Raw genomic sequence first — 18,589 nt, forward strand, 5'->3', positions numbered from 1 at the left:
CGTTCTCTTAAATATCATTGTTCTTTTTAATATATTAAGCTGTCCAATAACTTCCATCGAATATTGTGTACCATAAAACGGTCCCGAAATAAAAGTGTCTTTCCTTTGAATTAACAAATTTCCAATTCTTCCAATGTTTCTTCGGATACTTTATATATTAACGATCGCTTATTATGTAACTGCAAACTTCTATAGTTTCAAACCAGAAGAGACCATTATTTTCGTAGAAGCAAAAATTTGAAAAAGGAGGAAGCGATTCCTCCGGAAAGTAACCATGAACGAAAAGGTGGATTTATCAGGGTAAGGACTAAACGCATAAATAATAGACAAGATATTCTGTATAATTCACCAGACAATGTTTATTCAGACGACCTCACAACTCCCAAGCGTACAAAACGACGTGCTCACTGGGCAATATGCGGGGCTGCGTTTGTATTCTTGCAATTGTAATACAGTACACTTTCGGTATGTTCATTTTTTCCGTACAATGTTTTTTTCTTATTTTTTATTCATTCCACCATTCAATATTATCGTTTATTATTATTATTATGATTTTTTTTTACGTTTTCTCTTCATCCCTATATCTTTGTTGTTTTGCGCTCTGCCTTGCACTGTTTCTCTCTCGCTCTCTCTCTCTCTCTCTTTCTTTCTCTCTCTCTCTCTCTCTCTCTCTCATATCAAGTTTCCACCAAGAAACAACAGCTGCTTGCATCCTCCTTTTCTTAATGGATAGAGAAATATATCATACTTTATGTATCGTTTATTATAATAATCATTATGTGTAGTTTATGCATAACAAGTATTACGAATATCAACGCTAGTTCGCTTGCGGGGACATATCCAGGGTATTGAGGACAAGGATTGTGAGAGAACTCGTTGGGAAACTTGGACATGGAAAGGACAATTATACTTGGACGAACTGGGGGATTTGCTGAAGAGACGATAGCATCGATCTGTGGATAATAGCTTGAGATATGGAAAAATCGCAGCCAGTGTACACGTAAATGTACGCTTGACATGGCTACGACGATACGGATGGACAACTGTTCACATGGCTGGATTGCTCTCTAAGCGGGGACTGGCTAATATGCTGCAGGAAGGAAACAAGGGGATGTTCGTTTCGTAGAGGTTATCGATAGGTGACAGCAAGAAGGATTCAAGGGTCAAAAAACGAGTCGAGGGAGCGTGGTGTACGTGTATGTTCGTGTGTGTTATGTGTGTTGCGCTTTGTGATACACAGCGTAAAAAGGGGAGGGAATGACTTTGTCCTCGAGTACAATAAATACACAGAGTGGTTTCACTACGAAGCTTCTTCAAGGTTGTGTGTAAACGTGTGTGAATTTGTCTGCGTGTGTGGATTGAGGGGATTCGAACGGTGCTGCGCTCAAAAAAAGTAGCGAGACAACGGTTTTTATGCGTGCCCATCGAGCAATTCTTTTTTTTTCGCGTCACTTTTTGCCCTACCATTTTTCATCCTATCACTTCCTTCCTCTCTCTTACTCTTGTTTTACTCGCGTGTATGATGTTATCGTTTCTCTTTCTCGCGTTGTTCTTCGTGTTTCGAGCTGACCTATGCGTTTTTTTTTTGCTCCGTGTCTATACGCGTGTGTATATATGTTTTATGTGGTTTTGTTACATCAAAGCGTGTGTTTCTTCGTGTATTTTCTCTAGGTTGTTGTTGTTGTTGTTGTTGTTGCTGCGTTTTTTTCGCCACGATTCACTGTTTTACATTCCATTATGGTTTTTTTTCATTGTGTTCTATGCCTTATCTCTCTCCTGCACCGATATGATACTTTTCGGTGTCAACTGTACTACGGGGGACATAAGGGGGGTGGGGCGGGCGTCTCAACAACACGTCGGGGGCGACCCGCCGCGTATATAACTTCGCACTGTATGTTTTTTCATCTCTTTTACACGCTTGTTCGCTCTATATTTTCCCCTACATATTTCTTTCTCGCTCTCGCTTTCTTTCCTTTCTCACCGAGCAATTTCGTTTTTCTCGAAAAAAAAAAAGCAAAAAACTCGTCCACTCGCGCCTTTCTAGGACTTAGCCTTACGAATCTACTATTTACACTGCGCCGTTGTTACTTTGTATGGTTTCTTTAACGCCGAATTACTACACCACGCGACTTCGCTTTCCTCCGCATTTCTTCTCGTTTCTTTCTTTCCTTTCGTCGTTTTCTATCTGTCTTTGTTACTCTTCGTATTCTCTGACTCTCTACTTCTTGCTCACGCACACACACGCATCTCACACGCTCTCCTATCGTCATACGCGTTCTTCGCCTCTCCTCTCCGTCTCTCTGTAAACGTGTCTTTTCTATGGCTGTATTTATTCCTCTATATATTTATCTGTCTCTATGTATTTTCTTTAATCCATCACTGTCTTGCAACGACACGCGACAACACGTGCGAGCACGCTCCGTCGCATGTCTTTTTTTTTGTCCCATATCTCTTTCTTCCCGTTTTTTTTTCTCGCGGGGTGAACAACACGACTGTTTAGATGCTTTCTCGCAAGTTGTTTCGCGATAAGGAGAAACAACTGGACGCGACCCGAATTCTGAGGTTGACATCGGAAGTTAAAGAGAGATGGTTGATTTAAAACTCGTTTATCCGATGGAGACGAGAGGCACGATACGTTTTACGGCTTACAAAGGTACTACGTACGGTTGATTGCAAACTCTGGAGGCCGCGACGGGCCGGGTCAGTCTCATATACATGTTCTGAATGAAACATCGTCTTTTTTTTTCATTTTCTACTATTTAAAACCGTTTTAAAATGCGCGCTTTCCCGACTGAAGACACAGTCACCCGATCTAAAAAGCCGTTTGTTTTTACCTTCTCCTTCTTTCTTTCCTCGATTTTTCTTCGCTTCAACCTTCCTCCTTCTATACATATATCTTTTATCCGCGTCTTCGTGTTTTTACGTTTTTTATTATACTTTTGTTGCGATTTTTGCCCCGACTCACTTGCACAAGCACGCTCACGTTCCATTCGTTCGTTTCTGTTGCTCTTATTATCGCTTGTTTTTTTTTTTGTGTGTTTGTTCCTGGTCGATTTCATGCACGCATACTCTTTCTCTCTCTCCCTTGCGCTCTATGTTTCTCTCTTTCTCGCACATTCGTACGCTCGTCTTTTTTTTCTTTCCCTACGCGCACATACACAAGATGATAACGTTTCTTTTTTACGATTATTATACCTTACACATGTTACAATAATATTAATTACTTGTAATAATATTCAATAATTATAGTAGAGTAGATGATCGATGAATGAGGTGGAGTACTGTACAGGATGCGCGATTTCCATGATTATCACATGTAAGATAGATTACTCAATTTTTTCTGTAACATTCAATCCTCCTCTCCTTCTTCCACTTCTTTTCCTCACCTTTACTGCTCCCCTTTTCTTCTTCTTGTTTCCTTTATTATAAAGGGGCATCGACACGCTATCTCTCAAGATCGTCTAGACCAGATAGCTCTCCTTCTTGTTTGCTGTTGTTCTCACAGTTTTGTCGATAAGGTGGTAAGGTGTAGGTAGATGGGTAGGTAAGCTTCCGTTTTTAGGTATAGAGATGAATCTCAAAGAAGCACGCAACTCTCCATGTTTCCCCCGTTCCCGGTGGCAACACACCTCGAGATATCACTTTCTCGAGTGTGCTTCGTGACTCGATCCACCCACCATCGTCCACGGTCCATAGATCGCGACACGTACTGCCGGAGAGCGCGGAAACAAAGAAAACAGACAGCGTCCTCCCATGCACTTTGCACTCCCAAATTCGTTCTCCGTCTTCCTGATCGCGTAGACACGCCTATTACATTGTATATCAAGTGTCCGCGAAACTGGTTCAGAACGTTTCGCGTTTTGCCACCTGGCCACCGTATTCTCCCTTTCCGTGTGTCTCGCGCAATTCATTTTTCTTTTCTTTTAATTCGATAGTTTAATAGTTTAAATTAATAAATTATTTGGTTTATCACGCGCTGCTGAGCGTCCTGGCACTTTTCCATGGTTCGTGTCTCGGGAGGGGAGCGGCGCATGGCGCGCGCGACACCAACTATACACCACCATTGTTGTACCAAAAAAAAAAAAGAATTCGTCGCGACGAAACACACCGTCCATCCGTGACGTCGCTTCGTTTAATAGGTGGGCTGCGCTGCTCCGTAAGCGCCGTAACTGCGTTGTCGCGGGACTTGGCTGGTAGAGCGTGGAGGAGGGGTGCAAACAACGACCCGTCATCCGTCACAAACAACAAGACACGTTCATACGACCCCATGAGACCACTACGCTTCGAGAGACAACGCCTTGCACGGGCCTACCAACGGCCTGGGCGACGGGGACGGTGATTTCTTCGACAAATTCAACGGTTGTTGGCTGTCCGCGATGTCCACCTGTAGCTCCATCATGTTGCTCGGGCAGCCGGACAGGACGAGCGTCGCTGCCGTACTCGAGGCAGGCCGTGGACTCGTGCTCGTACTACTCGTCGCCGCCGCGGATAAGTACCTTGGCGACGAGGCCGGCGAGTTCCCGACCATGAGGTAGTCCGAGGAAGACTGTTGCTGTTGCTGTTGTTGTTGTTGCTGCTGCTGCCGGGCGCCCGTCGTCGTTGTAATGACGGACGTAGCGGGCCATCTGGTTGTCGAGTAGCTGCTGGTAGCGCACTGTAGCAGCCCTTGAGATCCTTGGGGTGAACGGGCGGTGATCGTGGTCGTGGAGGCGCACTGCTCCGCCGGCGAGGGCGATGCAGTTGGCGACCTGGGACTCGCCTCTCCGCGCATGATATAGTTGTGAATGATGTCCGTGCGTTTCAGTTGCTCGGCCGTCATTCGTGGACCCTCCATCAGGCTTCTGGCTAACGTCGAGTGCGTGCTGCTCAATAGACTGGCCGTTTGCGGACATTGAGCTTGTACTTGATTCGACGGACTTCGAGCCGGTGGCGAGGTTAGGTGAAGATGAAGCTGCGACTGCGTGTGCTGCACGATCACTGCTGGCTCAGCTTCTGCACTGTCTTTCTGGCGTAGCGCGCGGAACTTTTTGTGAGGCTTGTACGCCTCGTCCATCAGAGAATTAGTATCGTACAATGGAGGTGCTTGAAGTACTCGTTTCAACACGGGCATGTCTTCAACTTCTTTGTCCTCGGAACGGGGACTGGAGCAGACGGAGGTCGGTGCACTGCTGGCACTGCTGCTCGCTGGTTTGTCTGGCTTTTCAGTGCCTGACTCGATACCGCTGTCGCTTGGAGAGTCTAGCTTACGGAATCGTGGACACTGAGGTGGCTGAGGCGTCTTCGAGAGAGAGGCACGATGTAATTCATCGTCGCCGGAACTCGTACTTCCTGAGTTCGCTCGTCGACGATGAGGACAGAGACCGCCAGCTAGGGTAGCAGCTAAAAGAGGAGCGCTGGATGCGTGGTGACCACTTGGAGGAGCCACGTGATGGTACTCCGTTAGAGAAGCGACTTCCGCGCTTTCGGTGCTCGACACGCTGCCTAGGGGACTCTTCACGGCCTCGTCTAGAGTTACATCCGAGGCTGAACCCCAAGATGCAGGTGGTTCCTCCTCCATGGGCCAATGTTGTTGCTGCGGTTGCTGAGCGTTGATCACGTGCTGCGTTTGCTGTTGCTGTTGCTGGTGCTGTTGTTGAGCTTGCATTTGCTGTTGTTGCTCGGTCATTTTAAAGGCCAACAATTTCTCCGAGTGGAGAGTGTTCAGAGTTCTCAAGTCTGGGATCTTTTTCAGCAGTTCTCTCAAGATATCCGGATGCTGAGGATGGTTCTGTGCCAGGACAGTTTGAAGAGCGTTCCGTAGTTTATTGTGCATGCGCTCGACCAGCTCTGTGTTGCGTAATCCTGGTCTATCCGCGGCGATCACAACTACCGAACAGAACAGTCCCAGCTCCGCGTCCGATAGCCGCAAGGAGTTCACCCTCTCGGCGAAATCGAACATCGAGTCCATGAGAAATCGAGCGTTACTGCTATTATGGATCGATTCCCGTTTGAGCACCTGTCCATTTAGACAGATCATGCTGTTCGTTTGAGCGTCGAACATGCAGGCCAGCCGTACTAACAACACTTCGAACACGCCGGCCTTCAACAGCGTGACCTGATCGTCCTGTGCCAGTAGGCTAAAGCCAGGAATGCGTTTCGCGAACTCCACCACACCACGTATCGCCGGTGAGAACCTCTTCGAGAAGTCTTGCAACAATTCTTGCTGCCCAGTCAACGGTTGAGGATTGGGGTTTAGGGGGCATGCCTGCAACCGTGAACAAATACCGATTCTAGATTAGAATCTTGTAAATTATTATACGTATAGAAAAGTCGTAAGTGTCTCGAGCACGATTGGAAAAAGCTTAACTTCCTCGTTCAGTCGAGGACGACTGGTTCGATTTCCGTGTAGCATGGACTGTGTCTCGGACGATCCAAGGTCCGTTTGCTATTGACGTAAGCGGTAATAAAAATGATTCGTCCGAAATGCAAAGTCTCGAAAGCGAACGTACAAAAAAAGAAAGAAAAACACGATAATAAAAAAAATACAAAAAAGTAAGAGAGGAAGAGTGAAATAAATGTCAGTAAACGGGTTTACGAGGGAACAACGTATATATACTCACCAAGGTCGGTGGACACGCGGTATAGTTAGGCGTCTCTCGAGCTCTGACCAGGATCGGCGCTACCTTGTCCCTGGTAAAGTCGCATGTGTCGAGGTGAGCTTGCACAACGGTGGCCAGGAGACGTTGCTCGTCCTCTAGCTCGGCCGCTACTGCCTTCTCTTGAGAACGGCTGTGGGAGCTTTGCTGCATAGCAGCCAGAATCCTGGCCTTCTCGCGCTTGGGCACACGGCCGAATCGCACCGCTATAACCAGAAACAACACGAATGGCCAACGATTAGACACCGACGAGAATCAACGAGACGAACGAGACGGTTCGGTTTGGTCAGTGGTAAGCAGAAGGAAGGACACGTCGATGAATAGTTAATGCGATCAATGAATGAATCATGCAACGGACACGGCGTGTCGGGCTACGTCCCGCGGCCTTCGAGCGCTTCTGACACGCGCGCAATTACGAGGAAAACTGGTACGCGTCTCATTTCATGAAACACCCTCGCGTTTTCTTATTAATACTCGTTCAACGTCAAGGGAAGCACCATTGGTTCATAAAATAACCTTTGATTTATTTTTCGTGCTTCTGTATATTTTTACTATTTTTTTTTTTTTAATTTTTGTATTACGTATCACCGCACTAGATATATAGTTAGGGCTAGCACATGTTTCGCATGTTATATTTCAGACAGGTGGATAAATGTCTTGATGCCTACACACGATCTGCACTAGGTATAGAAAAAAAAAAAAAAAGAATCGAGAGGGGAAAGCGCACGACTTTCTCGCGCGCGAGAAACGAAAGTGGCGGTTGCCTTGGCCTTGCGCTACGAATCCTTCCTCCGTTAGAAAGTCACGAGAGCGGGTCGACGGGTGGAGGGTCGTGAAAGGGAAACAACGATATTTCGATAACACTCTTTTGTTAAAAAAAAAAAAGTCTCTTCTGGAACACCTACGTGCATTATGATAGTTGACAACTCCGTTGAGGATTCCTTTCAATATAGGTAACTCGTCTCCCATGACGGTCGAGGAAAAACGATCGAGTGGAATGCTCGATCCCTTAATCGTGTCTGCGGCGTGTAGCTTCGGAGCGAACTGCACCGCGCACCAAAATTAATCTCCCATCGGCACGATCACTATGGGTCGACGTTCGCGTTAAATTCGTTCGGCACAGCATACACGCAACTTTTTTTTTTTTACAATTACGAATGTTTTCCTCTTCTTTTCTACCCTTTCTGACGCTTTTATATTCTTCGTATATTTATTTGGAATGGATTGTAATCCGTTTGATGGCTGACTATCGGCTAACTATCGTGGCTGCCGCGAGTCACTCCGACGAGGATCGTGTTATGTGGCGCGGCGTGGACGGCGCGCCGCCAGACACACGGCTGTCTGGTTCGCACACGGGCGGGCAAAGAGTTCAAGAAAGGAGCGCGACAGTAGGACGCGTGCAAACGCGAGACAGCATCACAGCCGACTGAGTGATGTTCCGCGGGTTGCGTTCAACAGCCCCTCCACTTATTCAGCCATCAACGACTCCCACCACCGGCCACGATTGTGGCCTTTGCCGAGCCTTTGGCCTTGAACTTGGTTTCAGCGACAGCCGCACGAGGCGTACCGCCGACCTATATATACTATATAGCGAGCGAATGTACACGGTGAGCGTAGCGGCCAGCAAGCACACTAAAAGAGAGGGTGTACGTGACTATGTATATACACGTATGTGTGCGCCTATATACACGTCTACACACACCGCTCTAGGTGTATGCTTCTTTCTTCCTTCTCTCTTTGTGTTGGAGTGTGAATGCGCGACAAAGAGTGGATTCTATTAGAGACAGAGTGAGAGGGAGAGATAGAGAGAGATAGAGAGAGAGAGGGAGAAAGCAGTGAGATACTCTCTCTCATGTGCGCAGATGCGAAGTTCCTTTGCTGGGGGTAAGCTACCCTCGACGACCTTGGGCAACCCCTTGGCTCGCTGGCTATTTGCCCTGTCACCAGCTGCCGTCGTTGGACTTATCTGTTCACGGACGATCGATGTCTCTCCCGCTATCATCGGATGTCACGTCCTTTCGATTCGACAAAATTAACTTCCTATGACAATATCTCTTGGAATTCGATTTCTCTTTATCTGTTTACCGATCGATCTGTTTACGTCTGCGTGTCTTAAATTCATTCGATCGAAAGAGGTAGTTAACGTGCTTGCCTGTTCCGGTGACTACGAGGTCATATCGCGATCACGATTCATAACGCGTGGCCCCTTAAGTCACGTACAAATTCCACCGCTAGACAGCTGCAGACACCGGGGCTCTAATATCATGACGGTATTCTACCCGGAGATCATTCGCGAACGTCTAACTGTATTTTTTTCCCCTCTGTCATTGACGTTGTTCGCTATCTAGAGTGTATCATGTACGTCGTAAAGGAATATGATTAACTCCTGACCGCGTCGATCAACGCAAAATTCCAGGAATTGTATCACTGTCGAGCGACGACAAAATCGAACGCAAGCACAGGAGCAGGTTCCTCGCCGAGCCTCCAGACGCAAATTGCCAGGCGGCCGAGTCGAGTCAGATCTGTTTGGCGGGACTGTCTCGGACGAGCATGCGCTCGAACCGCCAGGTGGCTCGACCGCGATAGGGGAAGTGGGGAGGAGGGAATGGCGCGCAGCCGTGGTAGGGGTAAGGCGATCGCGAAGGGGACGAAGTTCGCGAGGTCTCCGCATGGAGCGTAGCGCCACGCGACGGCGCGTTGTCGTTGCGAGACGCGTGGTAGGGGAAACTTCGACAAGGAGATCGAGTAAACCGCAGTAGGGGGAAGCGGGAGATGATCGTGATAGTGTACGCGACTGGTGAAGTAGTGGGGGCAACGTGGAAGGAGGTGGAAGGGTCACCGGGTACGTAGCGGCGAGTAGCGGTACTCTTTCTATAGACGCGGAGTCGCATGCAAGCCGAGCAATGCCCGACTATTGACCCCGCGGCACGATCCATGCTGCTATCAGCGGGAGACTCGCTTTTCAAACTTTGACTCCTTTGTCTGAATAAACTATGTACTCGACGTTTAATCAGCTCGATCGTTATCATTCAGACGATTCTTAACGAGAGATCCTTAACGATTAGATGACGATTGAGAGTAACTTATCAGAAGCGCGAATATGATTCTACGTATATGGAGTACGAAGAGAATGTTTGAGAATCTTGTTTGTTATTTTTGGTCGAGACCGATTCCCGAAGGAGATACGGACGTTTATAGATCAGGCGGCGGTGGATGTGTCCGTGGCGGGCTGCCGATGCTCCCGGGTCGTTGACCGCGGGTAGGTCTGGCCGTTGTCGGTCGAATCTACTCGCGAGCAGTTTCGCGGCGGGAAAAAGAGGTCATCGGGCTGAATCGGGTCCTGATGTTTCGAAAAGAAAGCAAGCTCGTGAGCGAGAGGGGCCTCGAGGGGAGTATATAATTGCAACTGCTTTCTCAAACGGCGAACTGGCCACTTTCGCCCATTGCGACACTCGCGCTGTGTCGCGGGGAGCGGCGTTACGCAAACGGTCAACGACCCGCCACTCTAGATTTTAGAAACTACTTTTTTGGGACAAACGTGCGTGTTACGCGATCACGAGTTCGTTTATCGAGAAAAGATATCTGGTGCTTCTGGTACGGTGATACGTCTCGTTTCTCGATTAAGTTTATCTTTTCGCAAGTTTACTACGATGGCGTTGTTAAAGTTAACTATTCCACGATATGACGAAACTTCTGGAGCAATTATTCCCTAGAGATAGGGAAATTGCGGGGAACATCGTAGATATAGAAAAATATACTCACCATCACGACTCATCCCGACAGCGATACACTTTTTGAGACGGCAATATTGGCAGCGATTCCTGTTGATACGCAGGATGCTGCACTGTTGATTCTTCGTGCAGGGTCTGTACTGGATCTTCTGCTGAATGCTGCGTCGGAAGAATCCCTGCGAATCACCAACGAAACCCTCGTCAGTTTGGCCGTCACTGTCCGAGGAGGACCCCGACGAGCAATTGGTCCCCGTACGCGGGGTGGCCACGTCACATTCGCACAAGCACCCCATTAATTCACCCAGACAGATTTGTATTCTCTATTTCACACGTTTCTTCCCTCAAGAATGATCGCGTGTCTTTCAGCACGCGCACTGATCTCTCTTTCTCCTCCTCCTCCTATATTATTATTCACAGTATGTATCAACGTGGTTAGCAACTGTGGAACGATCCAAGAGAACTCGCGAGCGAAGCGGACAAGTCCAAGAAACTTTGCTGTATCTCGCGTGTCACAGTCCTGTTCGAACGATTCACTGAAACGTCGTAGGTGAAACGACGTGAAAAACGATGCACGCGTCTCGAACCACCAAACTCACCAGCGAATCAAGCGTAACTGCTCGCCTGTATGATATCATGCGAGACTCGGAACGCGAGTTTTCGGCGGGGGAAAAAGAAGCGACCGTTTGTATCGAAGCTTGGCTGTGGACTGGCTCTTTCTAGCACAGAGAGCATAGAGCCTCGGCACATTGCCTCTGGCTCGCCGAGGTGGGGGACACTCTGACCCAATTCCCGGACGTTCACCCGCAGTTCACCGCGTGAAAGTGAGAGTCCCCCTTGCGCGCACTCTACCTCGCCTCGTCGCTCTCTCTCTTTCTCACTCGTATTTCCACTCCCTCTTTCTCCTTCTCGCTCTTTCTCCCGATCTGTACGTCTCTGTCCCGTTTTGTCTCTGTTCCCTGTCCCGTTCGCGCGTGCTGGCAAACCCTCGATATATATCGCGCTCCTTGTCGGTCGAATGCGACCATAGAGGCTCGCGCGCGCTTCGAACGCTCTACTAACGGGTTCCTTCCCTCCTCCTCCTTTTCCTCCTCCTCCTCCTCCTCCTCCTCCACCACCATACCGTCACCTCGCTGCGTTCTGCAAGGAACCACCCTCTCGAAAACTGTTCCTACCCTCCCGTGTATCCCTGATACTCTTCTCGAGAGAAGAATGTCGACGAATAAACGCGGGAACCCCTCTTTTTTTCATATACACACACACGGTCAACCCTAACTATGCGCCCTTTTTCGGGGGTTCGTTCGCTTTTTCGACCAGCCTACGATGATTTCTTTGCACCGGAAAGGGTGAATAACCCCAGCTTCATCGATCCATCTCTGCTCCGTTTGTTTGAACTTAAAACCAACATAGAATCTCCATAAATTGTATCTTTTTATTTCAACGAGTCTTGCCAAGTGAACGTAAACAAACGATAATAAAACGAACGTATGATACGAAGAATAAAATGGCACGATACGATGGATGAGAAAGAAGCGGTCGGAGATTGTTCAGTTGGGTCGGTTTTTCATGCAGCAGCCGCTAATTGAGAATGAGAAAAGAGGTAGGTCAGGGCGGAGGAAGTTCCCGGCCGCGTATCGGTCAACGACCTCGCGGGACAGTTACGTAACGAACGACGCGTGGAACGTCGTCGTCGTCGTCGGCGGCGTCGACGGCGTCGTCGTGTGTCGTCGTCGTATCTTCGGGCCTTCGCTGTACTGTCAGAGGCGCAGGCGCGCGGGCTCGTGTGCATTGCACGTATGCGTACGGAATTGGCGACACACTGTTGGTCGTCAAGTGACTCTCTCGTGACGTCAGACACGCGACCTCGCCTACCTCAACTTCGTGCACGGACCAAAGAGAGAGAGACAACGAGAGAACGATGTACCGTTGCACCTCCGCGCCCGGCCTGTCAATCGGTGCACGCGTTCGATGCAAGTCAATGAACTGTCAGCGTTGCCAATGTTAAGCTTCCCTGCCGTCGATCGACGACGCTGTCCCGGCCAGCTTTCCGTTTGAAATCCTCTCTCTGCCTTCGACAACCCGGGCCAATGAACCCTGCCTCGCGTTTGTTTTCTACGAAACGCGGCTCCGCGCTTTACCAGGTCACGAATTCGTTGCCTCGGGATTACACGACGATTAAATGTCTACTTGCATAGGTATTAATAGAATCGGTTTGTCATGGAGCTTTTTTAGTTTAGGGGACACGTACATGGTGACAGATATGAATAGAATTGGTTTTGTATCAGGCTTTTTTGATTTAGAACAGTAAAGGTCGATGAAGATGTTTTTGGTTTGGGGATAAGAGGAATTTTCTGTAAGTTAGGTTAAGGGAGATTAGATAAAGTAATGAGCATGATAGTGTATCGTAGTTTTGTTACGATTTATCGAGGATTTTTTCTGACGAATTAAAAACCGATTAATATCCAAGCGATGAGATATTTTGATCTAGTTTGGTATTCTTTATCCCCAAGTTCTAATTTAAATTGGCGCATACGATAATTGAAAGAGTCTATACTAAACCTACTACGAAGATCTTCAAACATTCAAGTGTCACAATCAACGTAGAAATCGACGATCGTTAGAAAAAGAGTAAAAGACTAATTAATATTAAGAAATGTTTACCGACATAAACGACTCTGTTTGGTAATTTTTTGTAGAAATTGGAGACTGATCGAAGGAAATTTCACAGGAGTTCAGGAGATTAGGAAGGGACGACCGGAAGCTGTTATCGGGTGCGAGCTGGTATCACGGATGCCCGGACGAGGCCAGCAACCCCTGCTGAACCCCTTTGCTTGGCGGGAATCCGGCAGAGGTGGAACCAGCATTGAGGGGTGGGATTGTGGGAGAATGCGGTGCATCGATCTCTCAAACTCTGTGCATTCCCCCTGACGGGTCAGAGGGCGACTACCTTTGCGTGTCGTGCTCCGACTTACGTGAGTTGGCGCACGCGCCACCATTGTGTCACAGCCACGGAAAATGCAAACAGATCGCCACGTTACGTCGTGATCTTACCCTGCAATCGACGAAAACTTAATCCTGCGGAATATCTAGAGTAGATACAACGTTGCTCTAAATCTAGTCCATTTTAGCAGCAAATCTGTTTCGATATTCGTTCGAGCTCGTTAAGATTCACGAAAAGAAACGACTTGCACAAATAAAATCGCGTTGCATTGTGTTGTAACGTAAACCCGTCCTGTTTTTACATATTCGGTACATATATCGAAATTACAACATATAGAAAATTAGTAAATGTTAGTTTGACGGTTGATTACAAAGAAAAATCGGAGAAATTTTTCGGAAAGTACGAACAAACTTTCATCCATTGATTAAGACCCTACATACAACTCCCTGACATAGATTTACGCTTTCCAAATCTAGCAATAGTAGCTAACCCCTATGGTGACACAGCTAGCCAACAGAATTCCAAAAAGTGGCCCGCCCTAATCGCCGAAACTTTCGCTCGAGAAAGTTTCTCGTTGCTCAACGGATCCCGGCATCTCCAGAAATCCCACTTCCACGATTACTCTACTCTCCAAAAAAAAGTGCATCCATCCTCCCGAAAGAATTCGCACGCGAGGCGTTAACCCTGTCGAAAGACCTCGAGTGTCCCGCGTCACGTTCACCGGTTGTGTTCGCTTTTATTTTCCGCGAAAGGAGCGAGTTCGCGGCTCGGCTGGCTGGCCGACGTGCATATGCATCGGTGCACGCGTGCATACATCGAGATGCGAGCCTATACAGATGTAGGTAAGGAGAGTGTGGGATATACACACGACGTGGTCGCGGGGCCAACGACCGGAGCGCGCGACCGTACCACCGTGGTGGGGGGTGGAACGTTCCTTTGGGTGGGAGAGGGGGTGTCCTGGTAGGGGAAGGTGAGTGTATCTGCTCCCACGGGCGAACAGCGGCCAGGGGGACAACGAAGACGGGAAACGAAGAACAGGGAAACACAGAGGAAAAGAGAGAGGGAGGGGGAGAGAGTAAGAGAGGAGAGGAGAGATGCGACAAAGAAAGAGGAAAAGACAAAGAGCGAGATAGAGGTACGTACAACGAGTGATACCGTGGGTTAGAAGGAGAATTGGTGGGGGAAGGGAGAGAGGACAGGACACGAAACGGAGTAACGGTGACGTACATAATGCGCGCGCCCGTGCGGGCGCATGCGCTCTCGCTCGAAACGGCGCGACACTCTCTGCTCTGCTCGGGGGCATTAACCGCTCACGCGCGCTCGCATCGACGCGCACCTACGACCCCAAGAATTCGCAGCTCGCTTGCTCGTTCGCGACTGCCCGGACACCGATATGCCTGATCGCTCCGTGGTACCGATCACCGAGGTCAGAGATGATGCTGGTCGTCCATGAGCGGCTGAATGCGCCAGAGGTACTTGGTATGGAAAATTGAGAAGAGGGAGCAAGTTTTGATAGGAAGCTGGTTGGGAAACGCTTTTTGAAATGAATTCTTCTTCAGGTGATTTGTTGTCAGGTTTTTCATGCTGTTTTTAGGTTGGATATTTAATAATAAATATGATAAAGTACTAGGTTTTCGTAAGAGTTGCTGGTGAAGGGGTTGGAAAGTATAAGATAGAATCTATTGATTGATTTATGTTTCTGATCGTAGTTAAACTTTATTGTTTGTGCGATTGTTTCAGAGAACTATGATCGTAATTTTAGGACGATATATGTTGGTTTTAATATTATGGACATTTTTATATCGATAGCTGAAAGCGATTTGTATCAAGGGGGAAAAATATATGTTACAATTGTGGTATCGGATATTCTAAAAGAGATGGCAGATAAGGAAGAATCGAGAATCTGGTAAATTCAGTAGAAGCGTCGAAAAGAAATGGTGCCGTTGGCCGACCAGCTTTTATACTCTCGTTTGACCTCGAACAGTTCGCTGCTCTATTCCCCGGGCATCGATACCAAGGAAGTCGATCGCCGAGGTCACCACTCGAACTATTTTCCGTTTCCACGACGCTCGAGATTTTGTCACAGATCGCTAACTAAACCAACGCTGTATCGAATAAATAAGAGCACTTGCAATTTCAGAAATCAACAATCCAATCTATCTACATCGGTTATTCGAAAATGAACTCGACTTTCTTTACTTCTTAATTAGAAATTGAAATAGGAATTTTACTGAAGTATAACGCAAAAATTAAAAATATTCTATTACTCTTTAGAGTTGTCACAACATAATTGTACGAAATAATAATAATCGTTCAAAACATAAAACACGTCTGTATCAAATGCAATTTCTTTATGATTGTCACACGATTCTACAAAATTTTTCTGATTAACCTATCGCATCTATTTTAACAAATCAAATTCCTACGTCATCCAAACGAAATTTAAGAAAAAGGAACGAAACGCAAGAGAAAGATTAGCCTACATTTGAAACATCTTGATCCCCAATTTCTCATCCTCATCCCCAACAACTGTGTCACTGGAGTGCAGTGCACCCCGAAAAATCGCCGGCCGATTAGCCGCAAAGAAACATGCCCCGGCGAAACGACTGCATAGCGTGGGGTGTCGTGTTTCACGGGGTGGCTTTATCGGGCGTAGAGGAGCGTGACGTCCGATTCCGCGCGGCGGGGCAGCGGCGTTATCTTGAAACGCGCTGCCGCTTCGGCCGGCCGGAGATACCGAGTCGAGCGAACACCTACCACGATAATAAGCGGCTGACCCGATTCTAAAGTAGATGCACCGGGGTCAGTAACCCCAACCGAGCACCGAAATACCCGCGCAATCAAATGAAAATGAGATCACGACTCGTTACGACATCAAAAATGACGGTTAGCCGAGAGGGAGGTGAAGAAAGAGGAGGATGGACGAGGAGGTGGTGGAGGTGGTTTGAGATGGGGGGAAAAGGAGGAGAGGAGGTGCAGCAGACGCAGGAGGAGAGCGAGAGGAGTAGTGGGGGGTTTGGGAGGGATCTGGAGGGGAAACGATGAAGATGGAAGGGGGCATTGGGACGGAGGGGGGAGGAGGGAACAAGCGTGTGACGTAACTGGCTCGGGGGTCGACGACCGGAGGGTTAATGCACCGGTCGCCTGGTTTCAACCCTCCGGAAAAAGAGTCGACGCGCACCTCCACCGTTGATTGCCCCGCCGCCCGCGCCAGTCAGATTTAAAGAGGAACGTCGACGCAAAAATAAAAACGAGAAATCTCGCACTCCCTCCCCCACAGAGAATTGTCTCGCTTTTCAGAGAGGCAAGAGCCTCTATCTTCCGATATCCTGCACGTGGCTTTTGGAGAAGAAGGATTGAAGCGAAGTATAACACTCTGATATGCGAGTATAGTGGAAGTCAGAAAAACAATTTCCTTGACGAATTTGGAAATGCTCGAGTTGAAGATGGGAAAGTTAGGTTTGGTCGGTGTTAAAAGAGGTTGATGGGTGAACTAGATAGACATATCTGTATAGGGGAATAAGATTAGAGGGGTAAGTATAGAATGACATAGCGATCTAGGGGGTGGGTTGATTAGATTCGGATGAACGTTTCGTGAATCAAGCCGGTTACCCGCTTTGCCGGAATGTCGTGACTTTTATCGCGGTTTTATCGCGCGCGCTGATTGCGGCGCCGCGAATCTCTCGTGCTGTAAAACTGAGCCCAGGTCAGTGACGCGTACACGAAAAGTGTCGTGGGGGGCAACGGCCTGGGCGAGATATCTGGGCCAGTGCGAGCCACACGCCGGCCGCCATCTTCGCGTCACTTTTTCCATCCCGAAAACATGGGGCACCAGTGACCTAACCTACTACCCAAATCTCTCTATCCAAGTGTATCCTAATTGTGCCATAAAATATTTTACCTACAATGTTCCCTAGAAAAGCTTAATTTACAGGGGCCTATATATGCGAATATCCCCTAAACTTTGATCCTAACCTTAAGCAGATTTAGATTTCGGCAAGACCTCGTAAAGCTGTGAGACTGGAACAACTCAAGAAGCTCAGGGGCCGAGGAAAAGTAGCTTGTGGCCAGCGGTATGGCGAAATAGTGCAACAGCAGTGCGACCGAGCGACCTAGTCTTAAAGATATCCAACACTCTTCCGCGTTCTCTTCCCTTTCCACCGCTGATCCCTCGCTGCGTGTTCCAGTACCTATAAGACGGTCTCTACCGCTAGCGGCTAGGTCACTCGACGTCGACTCGTTTGCCGTAAACTGCCTGTGTGTTACGCCACGGCCATAAGTTACTGACCCAGTCAACCCAGCCCGAGACTCCCCTCACCTCTTCTGATCGTTCTCTTCACCAGGGATGTGAGATCAAGGTAGGGGACCCTAAGAGAGTCTAATTCTTGATCAGATATTGTTCAGAAGAACGGTCGATTCGATTTTTTCCGTTTCGAAAATTTAGTCGAGGTAAAGTGCAGTCAGCAGGGGTTAAGAGACACTTTCTCTTCTGCGTGGTAGGCCGCCATCATCTCTTTGGCTTTTCGGCGGTCCTGCCAAGTCACTCTCTCTTTCTTTTTGTCCGGACACCGAACAAATGACTCTGGGGTGTCTTTACAAGGGTATCTAGGATTCAGCAGATTGACTCAGTCATCGTCGTACTATTTGAGAAGATTCTAAACTCATAAGCTTTAAGCTACCTTTTCAAATACTGATCGAATCTACATAGGATTGATCGATTAGTTTGGAGAAGATTAATTTTCTTATTGGAAATCATCAATTATAAATGTCGAAGATAAACTAGTAACGTTGGAATGTATCTGGAATGCATCTACTAAGTGTTTCAATTTATATTACGTACATGGTAAGACAACTTATAAAGTAAGCAGATGTCATACAAGAACGAAACCATCAGGTCGACGGACGAAGAAGATCTGCGAGCACTGGCGCACCGGTTTACAACACCTGGCGGAGTATCCCTCACCACGCGTCTCTAATCGACGTGGAGGGGATAGAATAGCAAGAGTGGGGGTAGCGTACTGCCACTTCCTAAAACGAATTCGCGGCCTGTGCTGCCCCCACCACGTGCCTCCTTGAAGTCGCACAATGACGAGCACGAGGACGTTGGCCTTCGCGGGGCGTAATTATCAGTCTCGAGGGAAACGATTTACATTCGATTCGAGGTTTCGCGGGGAAAGAACTCTTCTTTCGAAATGCCACGTTAAAACAATTATATCCTCTCCAACGATGAATCATTTTACTACGAAATATTTTTGACGAACCTTTTTAAGGTAGAATTCCCAATG

General features: G+C 47.9%; 1 protein-coding gene across 5 annotated transcripts in view; it reads right to left on the reverse strand.

Annotated features, from left to right (window-relative positions):
• Positions 1-334: 334 nt before the first annotated feature.
• The window catches only part of E75 (ecdysone-induced protein 75), a 219,768-nt gene continuing 201,513 nt past the window's right edge, over positions 335-18,589 (reverse strand). For 4 of the 5 annotated variants that reach the window (XM_069110620.1, XM_069110621.1, XM_069110622.1 and 1 more), the window contains exons 3-5: positions 10,398-10,542; positions 6,600-6,841; positions 335-6,244 (exon numbers count right to left, since the gene is read on the reverse strand). In XM_069110620.1, coding sequence (XP_068966721.1) covers positions 4,277-6,244; positions 6,600-6,841; positions 10,398-10,542 — 2,355 coding nt within the window. In that variant the 3' untranslated portion in view covers positions 335-4,276. Of the gene's footprint in view, positions 6,245-6,599; positions 6,842-7,540; positions 8,081-10,397; positions 10,543-18,589 lie in introns of those variants that run through there. The other variant, XM_069110624.1, reaches the window with a different exon arrangement.

Source organism: Bombus flavifrons, chromosome 3, assembly GCF_040668555.2.
Source record: "Bombus flavifrons isolate JBK064 chromosome 3, iyBomFlav1_principal, whole genome shotgun sequence".
In the NCBI taxonomy this organism is placed as follows: domain Eukaryota; kingdom Metazoa; phylum Arthropoda; class Insecta; order Hymenoptera; family Apidae; genus Bombus; species Bombus flavifrons.